The sequence below is a fragment of the Ylistrum balloti genome, unplaced genomic scaffold (genome assembly GCF_031769215.1).
Source record: "Ylistrum balloti isolate Yb309-2 unplaced genomic scaffold, AGI_CSIRO_Ybal_v1 Utg369640, whole genome shotgun sequence".
Taxonomy (NCBI): domain Eukaryota; kingdom Metazoa; phylum Mollusca; class Bivalvia; order Pectinida; family Pectinidae; genus Ylistrum; species Ylistrum balloti.
Genome location: NW_026781901.1, coordinates 1006604 through 1028255, shown reverse-complemented (window position 1 = coordinate 1028255; position 21652 = coordinate 1006604). Strand labels below are relative to the sequence as shown.

Below are 21652 nucleotides of genomic sequence, written 5' to 3'. Positions count from 1 at the left end.
ATAATCATACCAGCTTTAGAAGCTTCCGTTACCCCCAGTTAACACGTTAAAACAATTCATGTAATTTACCAGTGAGATGAATCCGAGACAGTAAAGTGTTTAAGATTACAGAGAGATGGGGAAAGGGCGCCAGGCCATTATCTCTCTACAATTGCCATCAACAGGAAGTGCAGACACAGTTTGGATAGTTACCATGGAGATGTAGCATCAGAAGGCAGTGTGGGGAGGCTGTAAGCCATGGAGGATCACAACCATATTACAGTAGGTCCCAATGTCACACATGTGTAATACACATACAAATAATGCACACATATGCTTATACGCAAAATTCACACCTATGTTTTTTAAGACAGGTGAAGTACATGTTTACTCATATGCAGACATAAAAATCATGTGTGAAGCATATTCATTATGTCAAATATGTGTACTACACACATGAATTTACACATATGTGCAGTGTACACACTTGTGACACATATACATTACATAATTATCTTCTGTACAGCTTTATCCTACAGTTAGCCCAGGGATGCCATAATTGATCTTGGATTTTCAAAGCTTGATGGGGGAAGGACTTACAACCGGTTACAATTTTGTTATTGCAGTATTTATCTGTAATTCTACAGTATACTGAAAGGTAATGAATTTGGGTGGGCTTATTACCAGGCATGGGCTTATTGACAGATAAGTATGAGATAATACACACAGCCTGCATGAAAAACTTGTGAAATAAATAACTGTTCACATACATGTATAGAAGACACTTCTCCAGTGTTTAACATTTGTTTCTGTTAAACGCATTTAATAAGCACTTACATGTACCTTATCGAAACAAAGTCACTCATTTTAGTATGTATCACATACACACACACATCTTAGTACAAATATCCGTAGTTTGTGGCATTTTCACATTGGAAACCAAAACTTTTATCATATCTGAAATATCTTGTCACTTTTATAGATATAATTGATGTACCACGTGTCACGAGGGATTGGAAATATAACATAAATAACTTGAATATTTTTCCTCAAAACGGGCGTAAATCAATCATATTCTGAACAACTTCTTTACATGCATTCACCGTGATGGCAGTCGAATGAGTCTGGTTACAGCATCTAAAATATTTATGAGGAGGAGAATATCTATATGGAGATCTTGTAGCTGTAACAAATAAGTGGATGTCATCAACAGCAATAGAAGTGCTGCAAGAGGATAGTAGTGTTACTACAGGATAGGAGTGTTACTACAGGATAGGAGTGTTACTACAGGATAGTAGTGTTACTACAGGATAGGAGTGTTACTACAAGATAGTAGTGTTACTGAAGTATTACTACAGGATAGGAGTGTTACTACAAGATAGGAGTGTTACTACAAGATAGGAGTGTTACTACAGGATAGGAGTGTTACTACAGGATAGGAGTGTTACTACAAGATAGGAGTGTTACTACATGATAGTAGTGTTACTACAGGATAGGAGTGTTACTACACGATAGGAGTGTTACTACAGGATAGGAGTGTTACTACAGGATAGGAGTGTTACTACAAGATAGTAGTGTTACTGAAGTATTACTACAGGATAGGAGTGTTACTACAGGATAGGAGTGTTACTACAGGATAGGAGTGTTACTACAGGATAGGAGTGTTACTTAAGTATTACTACAGGATAGGAATGTTACTACAAGATAGGAGTGTTACTACAAGATAGGAGTGTTACTACAGGATAGGAGTGTTACTACAAGATAGTAGTGTTACTACAAGATAGAAGTGTTACTACAGGATAGGAGTGTTACTACAAGATAGGAGTGTTACTACAAGATAGGAGTGTTACTACAGGATAGTAGTGTTACTACAGGATAGTAGTGTTACTACAAGATAGTAGTGTTACTATAGGATAGGAGTGTTACTACAAGATAGGAGTGTTACTACGAGATAGGAGTGTTACTACAGGATAGTAGTGTTACTACAAGATAGAAGTGTTACTACAGGATAGGAGTGTTACTACAGGATAGTTGTCTTACTACAGGGATAGTAGTGTCACTATGGGGATAGTATTGTCACTATGGGGATAGTAGTGTTACTATGGGAATAGTAGTGTTACTATGGGGATAGTAGTGTTACTACAGGGATAGTAGTGCTACTATCGGGATAGTAGTGTTACTACAGGGATAATAGTGTAACTATGGGGATAGTATTGTTACTAATCGGATATCAGTGTTACTTCAGGGATAATAGTGTTACTATGGGGATAGTAGTGTTACTATGGGGATAACAGTGTTACTATGGAGATAGTAGTGTTACTATAGGGATGATGTGTTACTATGGGGATAGTAGTGTTACTACAGGGATAGTAGTGTTACTATAGGGATAATAGTGTTACTATGGGGATAGTAGTGTTACTATGGGGACATTAGTGTTATAATGGGGATAGTAGTGTTACTACAGGGATTGTAGTGTTACTATGCGGATATTAGTGTTACTATGGGGATAGTAGTGTTACTATGGGGATAGTAGTATTATGAAGTGATAGAAATATTACTACAAGAGTAGTAAAGTAGATTTTAAGTACATGTAGATTTTGATAAGTTAAACTGTAATCAAAGAAAATCATAACTTTCCATACCATTAACAATAAAATACATAACAGCCTGTATATAGTGCTAAAATATAGTTTGGATTAAACTTGGACTTAACAACTATTGATTGATAAAGCTGATTTTATGTAATACTTGTGTTGTACTCACAAATCAGTTGTTTATGGGTGTGTATAGTGTATTGTTGGTATGTCACCACAGCATAAACTGAAATATAGAATATATTTTTTCTGTCAGTGCATTTGTCTGTCCCTGCATCTATGTAAGTTTGTGAACACTCTGGCAGCCTTCAGTTTGTGTGGAATCTTCATCATCCTTCACACACTTATCAAGTCTCAAATTATCTTGGACTAGTACATTTGTATTAGTTTAGGGTTGTTGGGTCAAGGCCAAGGTTAAGATCACTGTTCCTATTTTTAGAAAAATTACAAATGATTACAGTTTGATAGCTTTTTGGAGCTGATAGTGAACTTCAGAAATACTTAGTATGCATGTTGTTATTAAGAAGTTCACTAAAACAGTAAAGTTGAAATAAAAAATATTTCAATCTGAACTAAAAGAGACATTTGATCGAATATTCATCACCTTGTTGTCATGTTCGATACATGTTTGTCATAAATCAGGGACCACTGGCTTAAATTGGGCCCATTTACAGAAAACTTTCCTGCTAAAATCAGACAGTAGGGAAATATGATGATGTTGAGATTGCTGAACAGCCACAACCAGTAGTTTATTATTTTGCCTTCATGCTTGCTAGCTATTTAACAGATTTTGCTGTAATTACACTGTCTAAAATCACCTTCATTTCTAAAGCATACCTAATTGTGATGTAAACTGCTGTTTACAACATGACAACACTAATCACATTGTTCCTTTGTGGTGCTTTTAAACCATTAAGCATCAAATATTATTCTACTGTAAGAATAAAAATAATTTTTTTCATGGGGCTCAAATTTCATGGTTTTCTGTGGATTTACGGAACCAACACAGGAAACAATGAAAATAAATAACCTACAAAAATGACTGATTCTACAGTATACAAAAATAGAACTTAATTCTATGCTCTATATGTTATTTGTACTGCTTCTATATCTTTCTTCAGAATGAATAATATTTTATCAATTTCAAATTATTGTTTTCATTCCTTCTTCCCGGGAAAAATAGATCTGCATTGTTTTTGAAGGGAAATATATTTATGCCTACTTTCATTCCGCTGATAACACATAGTCAGAGCTTAACTTGACAATTTGCCAACTTTTTGATCAGTTTATTTCAACTGCTGTCAGTTTGGTGTATATATATGAATCAAACTATACATAATTTTGATAATCTACACATATACATTCAGTTTGAATATTTATATTTTATTTTGAAATGTTTCATGTTTATTTGTACAAAAGCATAATGCATTTTGTTACATTATTAGTCTTAAAAAAGTCTGCAATGAAATTAAATTTTTTGTGGTGTTAAAATTTTGTGGTTTTTCCAAAAATATACATAATTGTTGGTGCTTGATTTAGTGCATAAACCTTGCTTACTAAATCCTCTCAAACTGTGATCCATGTTAACTTTTAATAGTTTATCATTTTGTGGACAAATGAATTGATGGATTTTAAGTACCAACAAACTCAACGAAAATAAATCCCTCCTGAAAATTAAAGATTGTTCAGTATTTATCACTGATATTATCACTAAATGAGTTCAGCTAGTTCAAGATTATTAACTGTTAACAAGAACATGATGACCATATTTGGTCCATAGAGCTGAATATACAAACATGTATGTTATAGTTTTGGGACTATATTCCATATATTGTTTGTTTGTGGTGTCTACTTTGTATACTTTACAAAAACTTCTTGTCAAAAATGGATAAATGGATTTTGACAAAATCTAGCATTTATTATGCCTTGGGCAATGTAGTTTAATGACATATGAAATTGTTGCATTCATAAGAGCAGCAAAATATATAGCCGAGAAATGGAAATTTAATTGTAGTTGACAATGACTAGTTGATTGGTGGAAAAAACTTTATATAAATTTAATGGCATGTGCAGACCTTCACAAAGGCAGGAGAAAAAGACTATATATGTACAGGGTTGAAAAGCTGCTTCTTCAGAAATGATTAATATATATATAGCATGGAATAAGGAAACAACAAGTGAATTTATTATAAAGAAATTGTATAGCTCTCTTTGGGATTGAGGAACAGAGTCCAAAATAGGACACACAATCCTATCCTTCAAGTATTATCAATATTTTCAAATGATCATTTTAACTCTGGACACTGGTATTTGTTTGCTTGTTTTATCAACAATGATCAGCTAGAGTAATTTTAAGGTGGAGTCTTCATATAGAAGCTGGCGACAACTTCATGAACAACATATGGGAGGACCATTACTTGCCATCCAGTGCAACTAAAGTGAGGTGTCTTGCCCAATGACACATTTAAACCATGACAGTCCTGTAGTGTGTGATATCAGATTCCTGAAATCAAACAACACACTTCAGATCTTTGCCTGAAATTGTAAATTAAAACCTTGTGCATAATTGAGAGTGCTATCCTCAAGGTTTTCTCAACTATGAGATTACCAGTGATTAGGTGTGAAAAAAGGATAAAAGGAGATTTTCTTGAAAATCTACTTTGACGTAATTTGACTTGAAATAATTCCTGTATGTAAATCATTGTTTTTTAAAGATATTTTTTAAATATTGAAAATGCAGGCCTTCTGGGCCTCTTGCTTATATTGGTTGAAATCACGACTTAAGTGGATATAGGTGAGTGATACAGGCCAGATGTACATTTGTTTGGTTTAGTGCTAAAAATAATTATCAATTACAGAAAATGTTGATATGGATACATTTGTAACACATTCATAGGATTTTATGTGCAAGGTTGCTGAAAAAATCAAGTCTGACTTGCATCGTTGAGGTATATTTGATTAAGCTAACAATACTTGGTTAAAGGTCAGCCACTGTGAAACAGCTCAGCCTTCATAGCAGTGGGAGATTTTAGTTACATGTGATTTCAGCCCTAAACACTGTTTCTGGTGTCTGGTGAAAAACTGATAAGCCTTATGGAATATAGAATTAAGTTTTACATAGTTTTAAGAAATCAGAAATTCTAAATGGGGATTCTTTACAGGGTTGACAGTTGATGTACAGGATATATACTTACCACCTAGAATGCATTTCATTTCTATCTTTAAACAAGGTGATTTCCTGCTTATAAAGAAACAATGTTAGTTAGAACATACAGCAATCAGTTATCTGCAGATTAATCAACCAATTTCTGACTCCTGATATCATTATATGTCCTAAACTAACTTTCCCTGAAAAGTCAACCATCTGTTAAAAATCCACAAAAATAAGTTTCTTCAGATATATCAAACCTGTGTATAAAGGTCAACTTAAAGTCACCATCTATTCATAGGTGCAAAAAATACATTTTCAGTGGCATTTACACATTTAAGGTCAGTCAAATCTGAAAAGTTACTAGAAACATTTCCATTTTACCTGTGTATGATGACCGCCCACTTTGTAAAGATCAAAGGGAGCTTGTTATTATTTTTTTGGCACTTTACCTATATATAGATCTCCACCATTGGAATGTTTTTTGGGTGTTTTATCTGTGTATAAAGACCACTACCTTAGAAAGACAAACAGAAATAGGTTTTTGGTGTTATACCTGTGTATAAAGGCCATCCTCATTTAAAAGATCAATTTTCTTTTAACATTTTATCTGCGTATATAGACCTCCCAATTTTACACTATTGTATATTCATTTGACATTTTACCTGGGTATAAAGGACAGTCACTTTTGAAAGACCATTGGAAACTGAAGTAGAAATTTGGCATTATTTCCTTGTGTACAATTTTCATTGAGCTGTTTAAACGATTATTTGCTTGTGCTAATGTCAGTTCCTGATGAAATTATTAGATAATAGCATATTTCAAATTGCATTTTACCCCTTTATAAAGACCACCTGGCTCTTATAGTCTTATCATAGGCATTTTTTTTGGATTTTCTAATTCTGCTGATACATAGCCAAACTCTATTAATAGAACAGTGTAGCGTTAATGTTACCACCAGTTTATATGAAGCTTGGAATTTAAAGGAACATGCTGTGCTATAATTTCAGGGGCATGTGTGTTTTGGTTACAAGGTGAGCTTAGAGATTTGGGTTTTTTTATTTGGTGAACAGGTATTATTCAATTACTTTTGGATTTGAATTCTCGTAAAAATAATCTAGATGTGGCGAAACTATTTAGATGTATTGTGAATAACTTTGCTTAGAGAAAAAATGTTACAAAAAAAAAAATATTTGGGTTCTAATAGATGAATATTTTAATCAATATCTATGTATCTGTATACTGTTCTCACTATTAATTACCACAGGGTCAATGTTTTCAGCCATAAAGATCCTGACTGATAAAATCTGTTACCTGATTCTTAAATTTCAATATTGATTAAAATATTGTAGGGAAGATGTTTTGTTATAGAATCCTATTTCAGATGAAGCCGAGAAGATGATGTGTCACAGAATGACAGCCAGAGACGGAAATAAATCAATTTCAAACATAACCGTATAACAGATTTTTTTTACTCCTATATAATGGTGTAAATATTTACGTCCATTTTTTTTAAAACCGAATTATCTCCCTTGTTGCATCTGAATAAAACAACATGATATGACAACATTTTGATATTTTTTTCTGCAAAATATTTGGTATAGGTCATCAGACAATAAAGATGAGTCTGGGTAACGTGTGATTTCCATTTAACGTCTTTCAGTGTTTCCGAGTCGTGAGATACCCTTGGATATTAAGATTGGTTTAATGGAGTGTAGAGAGTATCAAATTGCTGTAATTTAAGTGAGAGAGTTTTAAAAAATAATGCTATACTAATGGTCTCTCTATTAATAATGACCATTTAACTGGGGTCAACGAGAGGTCATAATGGTCGCTTATCATACTCTTTTATATTCATGATATTCGCTGTCATTGGTATTTCAGATTTCATTAGCTGACCACTGTGTGTCAGAGAAGGGTCGCAGGGGCAAGATGTATGGCATGTTACTGGAGAGTGTCCAGCATTACATAAAAACTGACCATGGAGAACACATGTGGCGGTCAGTACTGGAACACATTGGCCTCAAGAACACTGTCTTTACCACGCACGTCATCTACCCAGACCATGTCATGATTGATCTGTCAAAAGCTTGTAGCACACTGATTGGGGACCGTACACCTGAAGAATACCTTGAGTATTTTGGACAGTGTTTCGTCAAATTTTTCAGTCATTATGGTTATGACAAAATTGTTCGAATATCAGGACGGCATTATCGTGACTTTTTAAAAGAGATTGACAATTTGCATGAAAATATGCGGTTCAGCTTTCCTCGCATGCATAGTCCATCATTCAATGTGAGTGAAGAGGATGGTAACGGTTGTGTCCTTGTTTATCGTTCGAGACGCCAGGGATTTACGCCCTACGTCATTGGCCAATTGTGTGAATGTGCTACTCAGTTTTACGGAATTAATGTAACTGTTAGTAAAATCACACAGTGCTCAATAGATGTTGGCTATCACACAAAGTTTCGTCTAAATTTCACAAACAGTGCCTTTAGGGAGAAAGCTGGAGCCTCATCCCCGCTCTATCCCTCTGAGTTCCCTGCCTTGTCTGCCAACACTATATTTAAGGTAAAGTCACTGTACTTTATTCTTTTTTCTTTACATCATTATCTTGAAATTGATTCACACATCAATCAATGTATTTGATATGAAAGTGGACCAAAACTATCAGCAATGATTTAGCAATGACAACCTTGAGGTATAACATGATTATTATTACTGCATACTCTAATGTACGTGTATCTTTAGCAAGGATTATAAAATGATTATTGTCAGTCGCTGCATACTCTAATGTAGGTGTATCTCTAGCAAGAATTATAAAATGATTATTGTCAGTCACTGCATACTCTAATGTACATGTATCTCTAGCAAGGATTTCAAAATCATAATTCTGAATTCCTGGAGTCCATATTTTACAAGAGAAATATGAATTTCTTAATATCTATTTTTGCACCAAAAAACCTACATAGGGATAACTGAGGTCCCTAAACCTTTTTACTTTAATTAACTAGAACTAGAACTAACTAGAAATTGATTTTAAGGCACTACTAGACTGTACTTCATGTTTTTCTACAACATTTAAAGAAATTGTTTTGAAATGTTTATCCCTAAAATGGCTTGTATTCCATTAAAACCATTGACTTAGTGTACTTGTAAGCTAAATTACTTCTATTTGTCACAAAAGTTTTGATTTTTTCAAGTCCTGTACTTGGAAAAGGTTGTGGAATTCACTGTCATAAAGATGTATGCATTTCAACATCAGACATATTTGTCTGTTTGTTTACATTTCTCCAATAAACTAATACAAAATTGAAATTTGGCAGTTGGCCAGCACTATTACAATAAGTTAAAAATCTTCAGTTTGTCACACTGTCTACGATACAATTTGAATACTAGCATTGTTAGTTTTACTGTGTGTGTTCTGTAATAAGTCTAGAAAGGTAACTCATAAACTCTGACCGAAAGTATTGTTAACATAACCTCTGACTAAAAGTAAGGTTAACATAACCTCTAACCAAAAGTAAGGTTAACATAACCTCTGACTAAAAGTAAGGTTAACATAACCTCTAACCAAAAGTAAGGTTAACATAACCTCTGACTAAAAGTAAGGTTAACATAACCTCTAACCAAAAGTAAGGTTAACATAACCGCTGAAAAAGTAAGGTTAACATAACCTCTGACTAAAAGTAAGGTTAACATAACCTCTGTACAACATAAAAGTAAGGTTAACATAACCTTATTAAAAGTAAGGTTAACTTAACTTGTACTAAAAGTAAGGTTAACATAACCTGTACCTAAAAGTAAGGTTAACATAACTTGTACCTAAAAGTAAGGTTAACATAACCACTTATTAAAAGTAAGGTTAACATAACTTGTACCTAAAAGTAAGGTTAACATAACTCTGTAAAAGTAAGGTAAACATAACCTAAAAGTAAGGTTAACATAACCTTGACTAAAAGTAAGGTTAACATAACCTCTAACCAAAAGTAAGGTTAACATAACCGCTGACTAAAAGTAAGGTTAACATAACCTCTAACCAAAAGTAAGGTTAACATAACCTCTAACCAAAAGTAAGGTTAACATAACCTCTGACTAAAAGTAAGGTTAACATAACCTCTGACTAAAAGTAAGGTTAACATAACCTCTGACTAAAAGTAAGGTTAACATAACCTCTAACTAAAAGTAAGGTCAACATAACTTGTACCTAAAAGTAAGGTTAACATAACCACTTATTAAAAGTAAGGTTAACTTAACTTGTACCTAAAAGTAAGGTTAACATAACTTGTACCTAAAAGTAAGGTTAACATAACTTGTACCTAAAAGTAAGGTTAACATAACCTTTACCTAAAAGTAAGGTTAACATAACCTCTAACTAAAAGTAAGGTTAACATAACCTGTACCTAAAAGTAAGGTTAACATAACCTCTGACTAAAAGTAAGGTAAACATAACCTCTAACCAAAAGTAAGGTTAACATAACCTCTGACTAAAAGTAAGGTTAACATAACCTCTGACTAAAAGTAAGGTTAACATAACCTCTAACTAAAAGTAAGGTCAACATAACTTGTACCTAAAAGTAAGGTTAACATAACCTCTAACTAAAAGTAAGGTCAACATAACTTGTACCTAAAAGTAAGGTTAACATAACCACTTATTAAAAGTAAGGTTAACTTAACTTGTACCTAAAAGTAAGGTTAACATAACTTGTACCTAAAAGTAAGGTTAACATAACTTGTACCTAAAAGTAAGGTTAACATAACCTCTACCTAAAAGTAAGGTTAACATAACCTCTAACTAAAAGTAAGGTTAACATAACCTGTACCTAAAAGTAAGGTTAACATAACCGCTGATTAAAATAAGGTCAACTTAACCTGTACCTAAAAGTAAGGTTAACATAACTTGTACCTAAAAGTAAGGTTAACATAACCTCTGACTAAAAGTAAGGTAAACATAACCTCTAACCAAAAGTAAGGTTAACATAACCTCTGACTAAAAGTAAGGTTAACATAACCTCTGACTAAAAGTAAGGTTAACATAACCTCTGACTAAAAGTAAGGTTAACATAACCTCTAACTAAAAGTAAGGTCAACATAACTTGTACCTAAAAGTAAGGTTAACATAACCACTTATTAAAAGTAAGGTTAACTTAACTTGTACCTAAAAGTAAGGTTAACATAACTTGTACCTAAAAGTAAGGTTAACATAATTTGTACCTAAAAGTAAGGTTAACATAACCTCTACGTAAAAGTAAGGTTAACATAACCGCTGATTAAAATAAGGTCAACTTAACCTGTACCTAAAAGTAAGATTAACATAACTTGTACCTAAAAGTAAGGTTAACATAACCTCTACCTAAAAGTAAGGTAAACATAACCTCTAACTAAAAGTAATGTTAACTTAACCTCTACCTAAAAGTAAGGTTAACATAACCTCTAACTAAAAGTAATGTTAACTTAACCTCTAACTTAAAGTAAGGTTAACATAACCTCTAACTAAAAGTAAGGTTAACATAACCTCTAACTAAAAGTAAGGTCAACATAACATAACCTCTAACTAAAAGTAAGGTTAACATAACCTCTAAAAAGTAAGGTTAACATAACCTCTAACTAAAAGTAAGGTTAACATAACCTCTAACTAAAAGTAATAACCTTAACTTAACCTCATAACTTAAAGTAAGGTTAACATAACCTCTAACTAAAAGTAAGGTTAACATAACCTCTAACTAAAAGTAAGGTCAACATAACTTGTACCTAAAAGTAAGGTTAACATAACCTCTGACTAAAAGTAAGGTTAACATAACCTCTGAATAAAAGTAAGGTGAACTGACCCTGACTAAATGTGAGGTTAACCTAACCTCTGACTTAAAGTAAGATTAACTAACCTCTGACTAAAAGGAAGGTTAACATAATCTTTGACTTAACATTCGGTAAACATAGCCTCTGAATAAAAGTAAGGTGAACTGACCCTGACTAAACGTGAGGTTAACCTTACCTCTGACTTAAAGTAAGGTTGACATAACCTCTGACTAAAAGTAAGATTAACACATAACCTTTGACTAAAAGGAAGGTTAACATAACTTTTGACTTAACATTCGGTAAACATAACCTCTGAATGAAAGTTAGGGAATGGGCTTATTAAAGGACATTGAAAAAATATTTGTTGGTTATGAGACATGGCAATATGACATGATAGGAATACTGGATAATTGGTACTAAATGCCATATTTTGAATATAGGGAAGCCATGTTGGATGGTAAATATTAAAATACTTTTAGTTATGATAAATACAAACTTAAGTATAAATGTATCCCACTTTATCATTATTATTATATTTTTCAGATTTATATTTCTGCTCATCAGCAGTAGATGTTGATGGGCTTATTAACCTATAGAGATATATCTGATATAACTCTATGCAGTATATTTCTTAATTCCAATCTGTTTTGATGAAAGAGCCATTAACACTGTGCATTGATGTAAGAACTTCTGTTTCAGTTATTTCCATTTTGTATAGTATTTGATGAGAATCTTGTGATAAGACACACGGGAAACAATTTACCGATGTTGTTGGAGTCGGACAGTTTGATTGGCTCAGAGTTACCAACCAGATTCCTGATACGAAGACCATTGATAGACTGCACTTGGAGCAATGTAATTAGACAACTTTGATTTCTGTGCTAATTTTGTGTTCATGTATGAAAGTCATTCATTTTATCAAAGTACATTTCCTTAACAGATCTTTATGACAAGTTGCTATTATTCAACTATTCCAGAAGATATGATTCTAGAAAATAATTTTAAAAATATCCAGTTTGATTTTTATAAAACATATTGTAGTTTTGATCAGGTTTATGCAGCAGGTTTCTCGTATTGGTTTACAAATGCTATGTGATTATAAGCTTTACACTGCATTCATATTGTCTATGAATGCCATTAGGGATACAGTACTTATGATATTGTATTTACCATTTTGCAATGGACAGTTGTGATTTATTTCTGTATAATAACAAAAACTCTGCTAAATACCTAATAAAAGACAATTTAAAATTGAAACAGATATATTTATATATTCTATGTGAAGAAGACAACTTCCATCAAAATTGCAAAGAGAGATGATGACGATAAGAATTAATGACTTGCTTGTGAATATCAATATCTGATCTTGCTGTGAGACAATTTCCTTGGCACAGCGATGTTTACTCTACACAAATTTCTCCAATATAAGTGATAAACGAAATGATGCTAGTTTTCTTTATTGATTTTCTTGACACATTTGGGGACTAATTTTTGTTGGCAGGTGATAAAAATGATTTCGGTGTCTGGTTTCATTGTCTTGAAGCACTTTATTGAAGTGGATCGCGATACTTTTCGTCTCAGATTTATCAGATATAATGCCTTGTTACAGTCTCTCAGGAGCTATGGTCTTGATCAAGTATCACCTAAGTGAAAATATCCACACACATCTTTTAAACACATGAGAAAACAAATTTTGTGATTTGAAAGATGGTTGACAGTTTGGTAAATATCCGCATTTTGCCTTTATCTTTGATTAACCCATTTAAGTCTGGAAGGACTTTGTATAACCCATCACAGTCTCGGATATTTCTATGCTGTTCCCTTAAATCCTTAGAAACTACATAGAATACGAGGGTAATTTATCTTAAATTGTAAATATCTCTTCCATAAAACATCTACATTAGCTAACATTTTTGTGAAATGATATCATTTCTTGGACTAAATTCATCTGTCTTTATTTTGTCTTAAAATTGTATCTTCTCTCAATTGTCTTAAAATGCTTTAATCTCTATATTTATCAGACTTTGTCTTAAGATTCTTTCATCTCATAATTTATCAAATTTCATCCTAAAATGCTTTCATCTCTGAATTCACAGGCTTTGTCATAAAATGTTGTCATTTCAAAATTCATCAGTTTTGTCTTTAAATGCTTCTATATCTAAATTGATAAGACTTTGTAGTATGATAAGATATGAAGATACTTGACCATGTCGTTTTTCCTGGATACTCTGAGTCTCTCCCACAGTAAGACCCCTCGTGCACTTCCATTGTTGGCAACAAAGGGATTGATATATATATGGGTTGAAATAATTTGTTTTAAAAATTGTCATAAAATAAATGTAAAGTTTTTATTTTTTTGATCTATCAGACTTCATCTTAAAATGCTTACTTTCATTGAATTGATTAGACATAGCTAGGTAATATCAGATATAAAATGGTTTCTGTGACAGATAAAGAGGTTGCAGCGAGTGATGTTTGAAGTCCAGTATCGGAGCCCTGTTCATCGACTGTCCATTGTCAGTTTGGGGTCAGGGGTAAGACCACAAGCAAGTAAAGTGCTGTTACGAGGACAAGTGAAGTTCATGGAGGACTGGAATATGATGGTTTTCTTGTGTACCCCCCTGTAAGTGTTTTGTGGGGGTGTGGGGGGGATATCTCGGGGTCTCTAATCTCAATATGATTTTACATCCCTGCCATTTTATGGGGGGATGAGAATATCTCAACAGATTTGGTTCATATTTACCCTGTAGTATCAAAATATTAAATGCTATATCTCCTCTTATTAAAGTGGTCATAGGTCAATGTTAAAGGGTTATAGGTCAATGTTAAAGGGTTATAGGTCAATGTTAAAGGGTTATAGGTCAGATTTGAACATTTCTGCAAATTTTTCAAACCATGCAATTACTATCAATGGTGACATCTATTAATCACATTGAATTCTATCTTATCTAATTGTGTAGTGTTACATTTATGGTAAATGGTATTGAACAGGTTTTGTGAGATAATACGTTAATACATGTAAATTGACATTCATTGGCTGTTTAAACTCCATGAATGTTCTAAAAAAAATTGATTGAGGTAACGATATACATGAAGCAGGATATTTTTCATTTTATCTATAGGACTTTGCTGTTTCATCTGTCTTGTCATTTACAAAATCTATTTAGAGTAAGTAAGACAACTTAACTACATGTCTAGTATTACAGTGCATTTGTAATAGATAGTTGTCAGTGAAATTAAAACTTCTTTAAAAATTCTCTTTGTCCTGTAAATAAATCACCAATTTTGACAGTAACACCAGTGATCTGCTCACTGTGTTATATACATTCATATCAACCAAAATGAAAGCAGTGTACAACAATGTTACTGCATACAAGTCCTTAACAATCGTCTTCCTGATTCAAAATTATGTAAATTATCATATAAATACAGACAATTATCATTTGTGAGCTTAAGCCTTTGAGACTCTTTTTTTAAAAGATAAAAATTATCCCATGCAGTGTAACATACATACACTAAATATCACAACACCTTGCATAGTTACCTGGTAGTGTATAAGATTTCTAAAGGTTTGAGGATCAAATATTTTAATAGGATATAGTTGACATGTTGAAAAGGAAATTTAAGATCTTTGTGACTTAATCAAAGTACTTTACCATGTATGCAATAGATACATAAATTGCTGATTAAAAAAGGAAAGATTATTTGAAACTTGATCTTCTGTTTAGGAGATAAAAAAACAAAATGAGACAATCTACTTTAATGGGTTCATAACCATACCTAAAAGTCAAGTCTTCATACGGTCTCTGTAATTTCAGTTAACTGCTTTATTTTCCATTGGAATATCAAGGTCACTTTCACTCTGCTGTTTTTTGGGTGTGGGTTTGGGGATGAGAGGGGTGGGGATGGGGGTATTAATCACATCTCCATGATGTCTTAACAGATTTGGTCCATATTTACCCAATAATATCATAACAGTAAAAGATATTTATGTCTTATAGACATGTTCTAGTTTCAGTTTTCTTTAAGGACGCATTCTTCATGTGTTCCCCTCTGTTTACTGACATACTTCTTTATAACGCTTAAGTGTAGATTAGAGATTGCTGGTAGTATAACTGTATGACTGTATTGTGTGGCAGGGTCAGTGGTTTGACAGACCTGGAAAAGATGGGATTGTACATCAGCGATCTTAACATGTACGACAATAGTCGACAGATGGTGATGACTGGTTGGCAGCACTCCTCGGTACTCGAATATTCTATAGAACAGGTGAGTCAAGGTCACTTTAAGGTCAAGGTCAAATCATGTCAAAATAAATTTCCCATTGATTCTTTGGATCATTTGAAAAATTCACAGTTCAAGGTCATTTTCATGTAATGAAAAGTTTCAGGGTCATTGTCATTGGTCAGTTAGGACTTGGTGGGGCACATTTATTAGAGCCCCTACCTATATATAGAATCTAATTTTCATTATCAGACATACAGATGTAGTGCCAGGTAAGCATAGGATACAACCAAATAGACACAGTGTATCTGCATCTGTTAAAGTCACCATTGTTAATGTGGATGATTTAAAGCCATATTAATAAATAGATCATCTTTGTATAAAATGTCAGAATTATCAAGCATCAAGTACTTTAGTAAGTATTTTATATAATGTATGAAAATGCCCAAATGATTAAATTCAGAATTTAAGATGTTCATTTTAGTAAAAACATCACATTTCTGCAACAAGGTTGGGGAAGGATTTACTTGAATCAGTTTGTTTGTCTGTCCGTCTATCCATCAATCTGTAGATGCAACAATGGAACGGCTAGTTCTCCTAAACTGTTGAATTTATTTCTATAATACTTTAAGGCTATAATTCTTAAACATTGCTAATGTGTGTAATCTATATCAGGTTGAGTTATCTCCCCTTTCCAGAAACTTGTGTGTCTTTGGGAAATCGATGATGTACTAGCTACTCCTATACTTCTGAATGGATTATAATAAAATTTGATGGCAATAACCCTTATACATCGTAGATGTGCATATATATCAGGTTTAGTTACTTCCCCTTTTCACAAAGTTATGCCTTTATAGGGGCATGAGGTGGCCTCTAGACAACAGTGTCAAGTTAAGTATGAAATTTAATAAGCAGCAGTTATTTTACAACATACAGTCAAACCTCGTTAACTCGAAGTCGATGGGACCACGAAAATACTTCGAGTTATCCGAGTCTTCGAGATAGCAGAGTTCATGAGTTTTGGTGCAAAGATTTTTAATGTTCCTGACGTTCCTTGTACTTTTTGTCACTTTTTGGCTATATACGAGCTTGATGTAGATTCCGGTAATAAGTGTTGTGATTGTTTTCTATAGCTTAGTTCCGCTTCACTGAGTGTATACACAGGTCGGTGTTTGTTATGGCTGACAGACACGGAAATTACGCAATGTGAGTAGAACTTCACTTTTTATCGCCGATATCTATCAATTATAAGATCTAACGGTTACCTTTTATCATTCAATTAAATAACAATAAACACTTTTCTAAAACATGAATATTGTTAATTACAGTATTGTTCATTAATATTCACTTGTAAAGCCTATTGTCGGTAAAATTGCAAAACGGTGTAGCGCATCAGCAATGTAATTGACCGGCACAAAATTTATACTTCGAGTTTTCCGATCATATTCAGTATATGTTTTGTTGTTGGGACCAAATTTTTACTTCGAATTAACAGAGTTTTTCGAGTTTTCCGAATTCGAGTTTTCCGAGTTTTGATTACTAGAATAAAGAGAAGATTTTGCCGGGACCGACAAAGTGCTTCGAGTTAAACAGGGTCTTCGAGTTTTCCGAGTTCGAGTTAACGAAGTTCGACTGTATCTAAAAAAGAAGAAAATGCTCTCAAGTTTATGGATACAGATGCTTTTGCAAGAAATGATATCACCACAAACTAGCTGAAACTTCAACAGCCTCGAAATATCATACCTGCAAAATCAAAACACATACGATATAAATCTAAAAAATATTTGTTTGTAACAACTACAGCAGGTGAAGCAGAGTGAGAAGATTTCAGCAACGATGCGAGAGCTGGATGACTGGCAACAGAATAGCAACATGCTCCTGTACAATATGATACCAGAGACAATTGCCAAAGACCTCAAAAACGGCGTTGACCCCATCAAAACCTGTCAGGTAAAGTAGTCAAATTTCATGTACTTAATTTGATGGATTTATTGTTAACTATGAAAATGATATATATGCATTTATTGATAATAAGTTTCCACAAAATTAGCAATACTGAAAATCCTGGAAAAAAAATTAAAAATTTTACAGTCTATGCTGAAAATGATTAATTTTATGAGGAATTAATTTTCATTTTACCATCGATTGTGAACAGATTATTTTGAGGTTTTCAGATTGATATTTTTCTTTACTGTGAATTTCATGAACAGAATATATACTTTACTATTGAAATGACACTGGTTCGGGTTTTAAAGTCCTTCCTCTGTTGGAATAATTTTCCATCAGTTTAAATAAGTTATTTTCAGGAAACTAACCCAGGTGACCAATACAGGCCCTTTGAGTCTCTTGTTATCCAAATGGCATGAAACCTCATTAATTTAATCTGCATACAAAGAAGTTATGCACCTGTAATTATCTTTGAGATTGGACAAGACTACCTGAAGCCTATATCTAAATTTGATGAAACAACACGAATATAGTCTGCACAGACTGATATTGTACACATGTTCTTGTTTTTTTTTTTTTTTTGATTCACTTAGTTTCATGGGAGTTACGTCCCTTGTACTATGTAGACAGAATCTTGATGGAACAGCTCTTTGTACTATGTTTATTCAATGCTTTATTAAATTTTGTTCAGTGAAATCGTCCACTGAACATTCAAAGACATTATACCAAAATATCTGAGAGGGTGAGGGAGTTGAGTTAGTTGGTTAGTATTGGTGTTGGAGCAGAAGGAATACAAAGTATGTCAGTCGTCCTAGTGACAGTTTTATAAATCTTTGTTATTTTGCAAACTTCTCCATATGTATAGAGAACGGAACTTATTAGGGCCTGGCAAGAAAGTGCGGGTGTCCTTTAATAATCAAGGTGTTTATCCATCTGTTTATCTGTCCTCCAGCACTTTTTTTCTTGTGCGATAACTTGAGTTCCCTTGGAATGATTAAGCTCATACAATGCTTTTTTATAAAAAGTGCTTGGTTTGGAGTGCTTTTCAGTTTCAAAGGTCAAAGGTCGAGGTCACTGTTAATGTAGATAGAAAATCAGTTTCTGTGTGAAAACAAGAGTTTGCAATGGCAAATCTAACCTAAACTTCATACTGAAGGTCAAATGTCAAGGTCACTGCTACTCTAAATAGTAAAAATCATTTTCCCTGTAATAACTCAAATTTGCTTTGGCCAATCAAACTCAATCCTCGTTCACTGCTTCCAGGCTGCTTTTCAGCTTCGAAGATCAAAAGTCAAGGTCACTGTGACGCTAAGTTGAAAAATCAGTTTCCCTGCGATGACTCAAACCTCATACAATGCTTCCTTACTAAAATGGTTTGCTTTGGATTGTTTTTCAGGTCCCAGGGTCAATGGTCCAGATTACTGTTACTTGAAGTAGAAAATTGGTTTCCGTGATATAACCTGGGTTCCTTTGGGCCGATCATACTCAAATTTCATACAATACTTTCTTACCAAAAGTGTTTACTTTGGGTATTTTGCTTTTTATATCCCGTGTTCTCAGGTCAAGGTCACTGTTACTATAAATAAAAAAAGTCAGATTGGTAAATGTATTTGTTATTATGTTGTGTTTTTGTAATAGTCTTTCTTGACTTTTGTGGCAGAGTGTACTTTAGGTCTTGCCATAAATCCGACGGTCTGGAGTGTGTGTCTAAGGGTGGGTTGGTGGGGTGGGATGGGAGAGGGGAGGTGATTTCCAGCTACATAGCAGGGCCCCTTGTTGACCTGTCAGTATTGTAGTTTCAATGATTATAATGTGTCTCATAGGTCGTCATTGACTGGATGATGATATAGTTTTTTGTTTTCTTTGTATGTCTCCAACACCTGCTTTAAATATGTTTATTAACATGGGAAACTTTAATAAAATGACTGATGGATTGATATTTTACAGGTGTTTGAGGATGTGACGATTCTATTCAGTTACCTGGTAGATTTCGATTTGATCTGTACCCGAGGAACACCTTTACAGATTGTTCAATGCATCAACAATATCTTCATCGTGTTTGACAATATCGTCGACAAACATGGCTGCTTCAAGGTAAAGGTCATGCTACAGGGTTACATCACCTTTCAGTTCAGGAGAGGTTTTGGTCTGTGTTTTGAGCAGTCAAAGGTCTATCTGACTATAGATCATGGATGTCAGTTTTCCAGTAAAAAAGATATCTATATATTTATGGTACATGTGTTATCAAAAAATGATTTCAAATGAGAATGCTAATGCTTGAATCAATTTATTTTCATATTTCATTGTGAATTTCTTAAAAAAGAAACATTCAAATAAAATAACTGAATTAATGATAAGTTGAAGATGAGGTATTAAAAGAGAAGATTTATTTATATATCTTTTTCTGATTTTGATTTTTGCTCAACATCAAAACCTTTGAGATAACATGTATCTAATAGTACTATGTTCTGTGTTGAGGTTGAGACGCTGGGCGATGCTGTGTACATGGTGGCCGGTGGTGTTCCTGACAGACATCCCAATCATGCCCACCAGGTGGCAGGTCTTGCTTTAGATTTACTCAGGCTATCAAAAGAACTCAAAGACCCAACCACAGGAAAAAATCTCCAGTTTCGGTTAGGCATACATTCAGGTGGAGTAGTGGGTGGGGTCATAGGTCGCCGGATGCCTCAGTATTGCCTCTTCGGGGACACAGTGAACACAGCCTCACGTATGCAGTCCCATGGCGAGGTGAGGAAATCACTAGTTAAAATGGCTTCTTTCATCTAATAAAGGTGAAATTTGAACTATTTTTTTTTGTGGAGCAGTTTTTGTGTCGCCTACGCTGGCAGACACTTGAGGATCACTTTGTCTGTCGTCACACATCGTCGTAAGTACGAAAGTTTTCCTGACTTTTTTCGGTGATGCTTTGAGTTATCAAATTGAAATTTGGCATGTGGCTTTTTGTTGCAAGGGTACAAATTAAGTATGATTCCCGGCTGTCTGTGACCCTTTTTGGCAGAGTTATGCCCCTTTCAACTTAGAAAATTTCCTGGGAATATTGTTTTCCAGACTTTTTTGGCTGATGTTTTGAGTTATCAAAATGAAAGTTGGTATATGGCTTCTTGTTGCAAGGGTACAGATTATGATCGATTCCCGGCTGTCTGTGGCCCTTTTTGGCAGAGTAATGCCCCTTTGAACTCAAAAACTTCTTTGGGAATATTGTTTTCCAGATATTTCCCAATTATGCTTTGAGTTAACATAATGAAATGTTGTATATGGCTTCTTGATGGAAGATTACAAATTGAGTTCAATTCTCAGCTCTCTGTGACTCTTCCTGACCCATTGAACTCAAATTCTTTGGGAATATTGTTTTTCGGAATTTTCTTGGTTATACTTCGAGTTATGAAAATGCAATTTTGTATATGAGTTCTTGGTCAAAAGTTACGCACCGAGTTTGCTTCTTGGCAGTCTGTAACCCTTCTTGGCAGTGATATGTGCCTTTGAACTTGAAAAATTTCTCAGGAATATTGCTTTGTACAGTTTTCCCTTTATGCTTCAAGTTATAGAAATGAAATTTGGTATTACAATTTTATGGATGATCGTTCCAAATCCAATTCAATTTCTGGGTGACCGTGATACTTTATGCAGCAGACACATACAGTTCCGAGGAACTCTTGTCTGGCAGTTTTGGTTGTTTTCTTCCCCATGAAAACTAGTAAGATTTTAGTTAAAAAGGTATATGTAAAGGATTTCTTAGCGGAGATGAGGGACATTTCTATTAAAAGATATCATTTATTGTTTTGCAGCCTGGTAAAATACATCTAAGTGAACAGTGTAACCAGCATTTAGAAGGGAGCAAATTCATCACCATCTCCAGGGGTACTATTTATGTCAAGGTGAGTTTTCTGTGTTACACCTAACACTGTTTCTAGGGATACTGTTTATGTCAAGGTGAGTTTTCTGT

General features: G+C 33.7%; 1 protein-coding gene across 1 annotated transcript in view; it reads left to right on the top strand.

The window, feature by feature from the left end:
* Positions 1-21652, top strand: part of LOC132554048 (soluble guanylate cyclase 89Db-like) — a 38792-nt gene that overhangs the window by 7396 nt on the left and 9744 nt on the right. Inside the window, exons 2-9 of the mRNA XM_060218346.1 lie at positions 7606-8292; positions 12217-12372; positions 13968-14140; positions 15657-15786; positions 17545-17691; positions 19636-19782; positions 20167-20436; positions 21495-21584. Coding sequence (XP_060074329.1) covers positions 7654-8292; positions 12217-12372; positions 13968-14140; positions 15657-15786; positions 17545-17691; positions 19636-19782; positions 20167-20436; positions 21495-21584 — 1752 coding nt within the window. The 5' untranslated portion in view covers positions 7606-7653. The remainder of the gene's footprint in view (positions 1-7605; positions 8293-12216; positions 12373-13967; positions 14141-15656; positions 15787-17544; positions 17692-19635; positions 19783-20166; positions 20437-21494; positions 21585-21652) is intronic.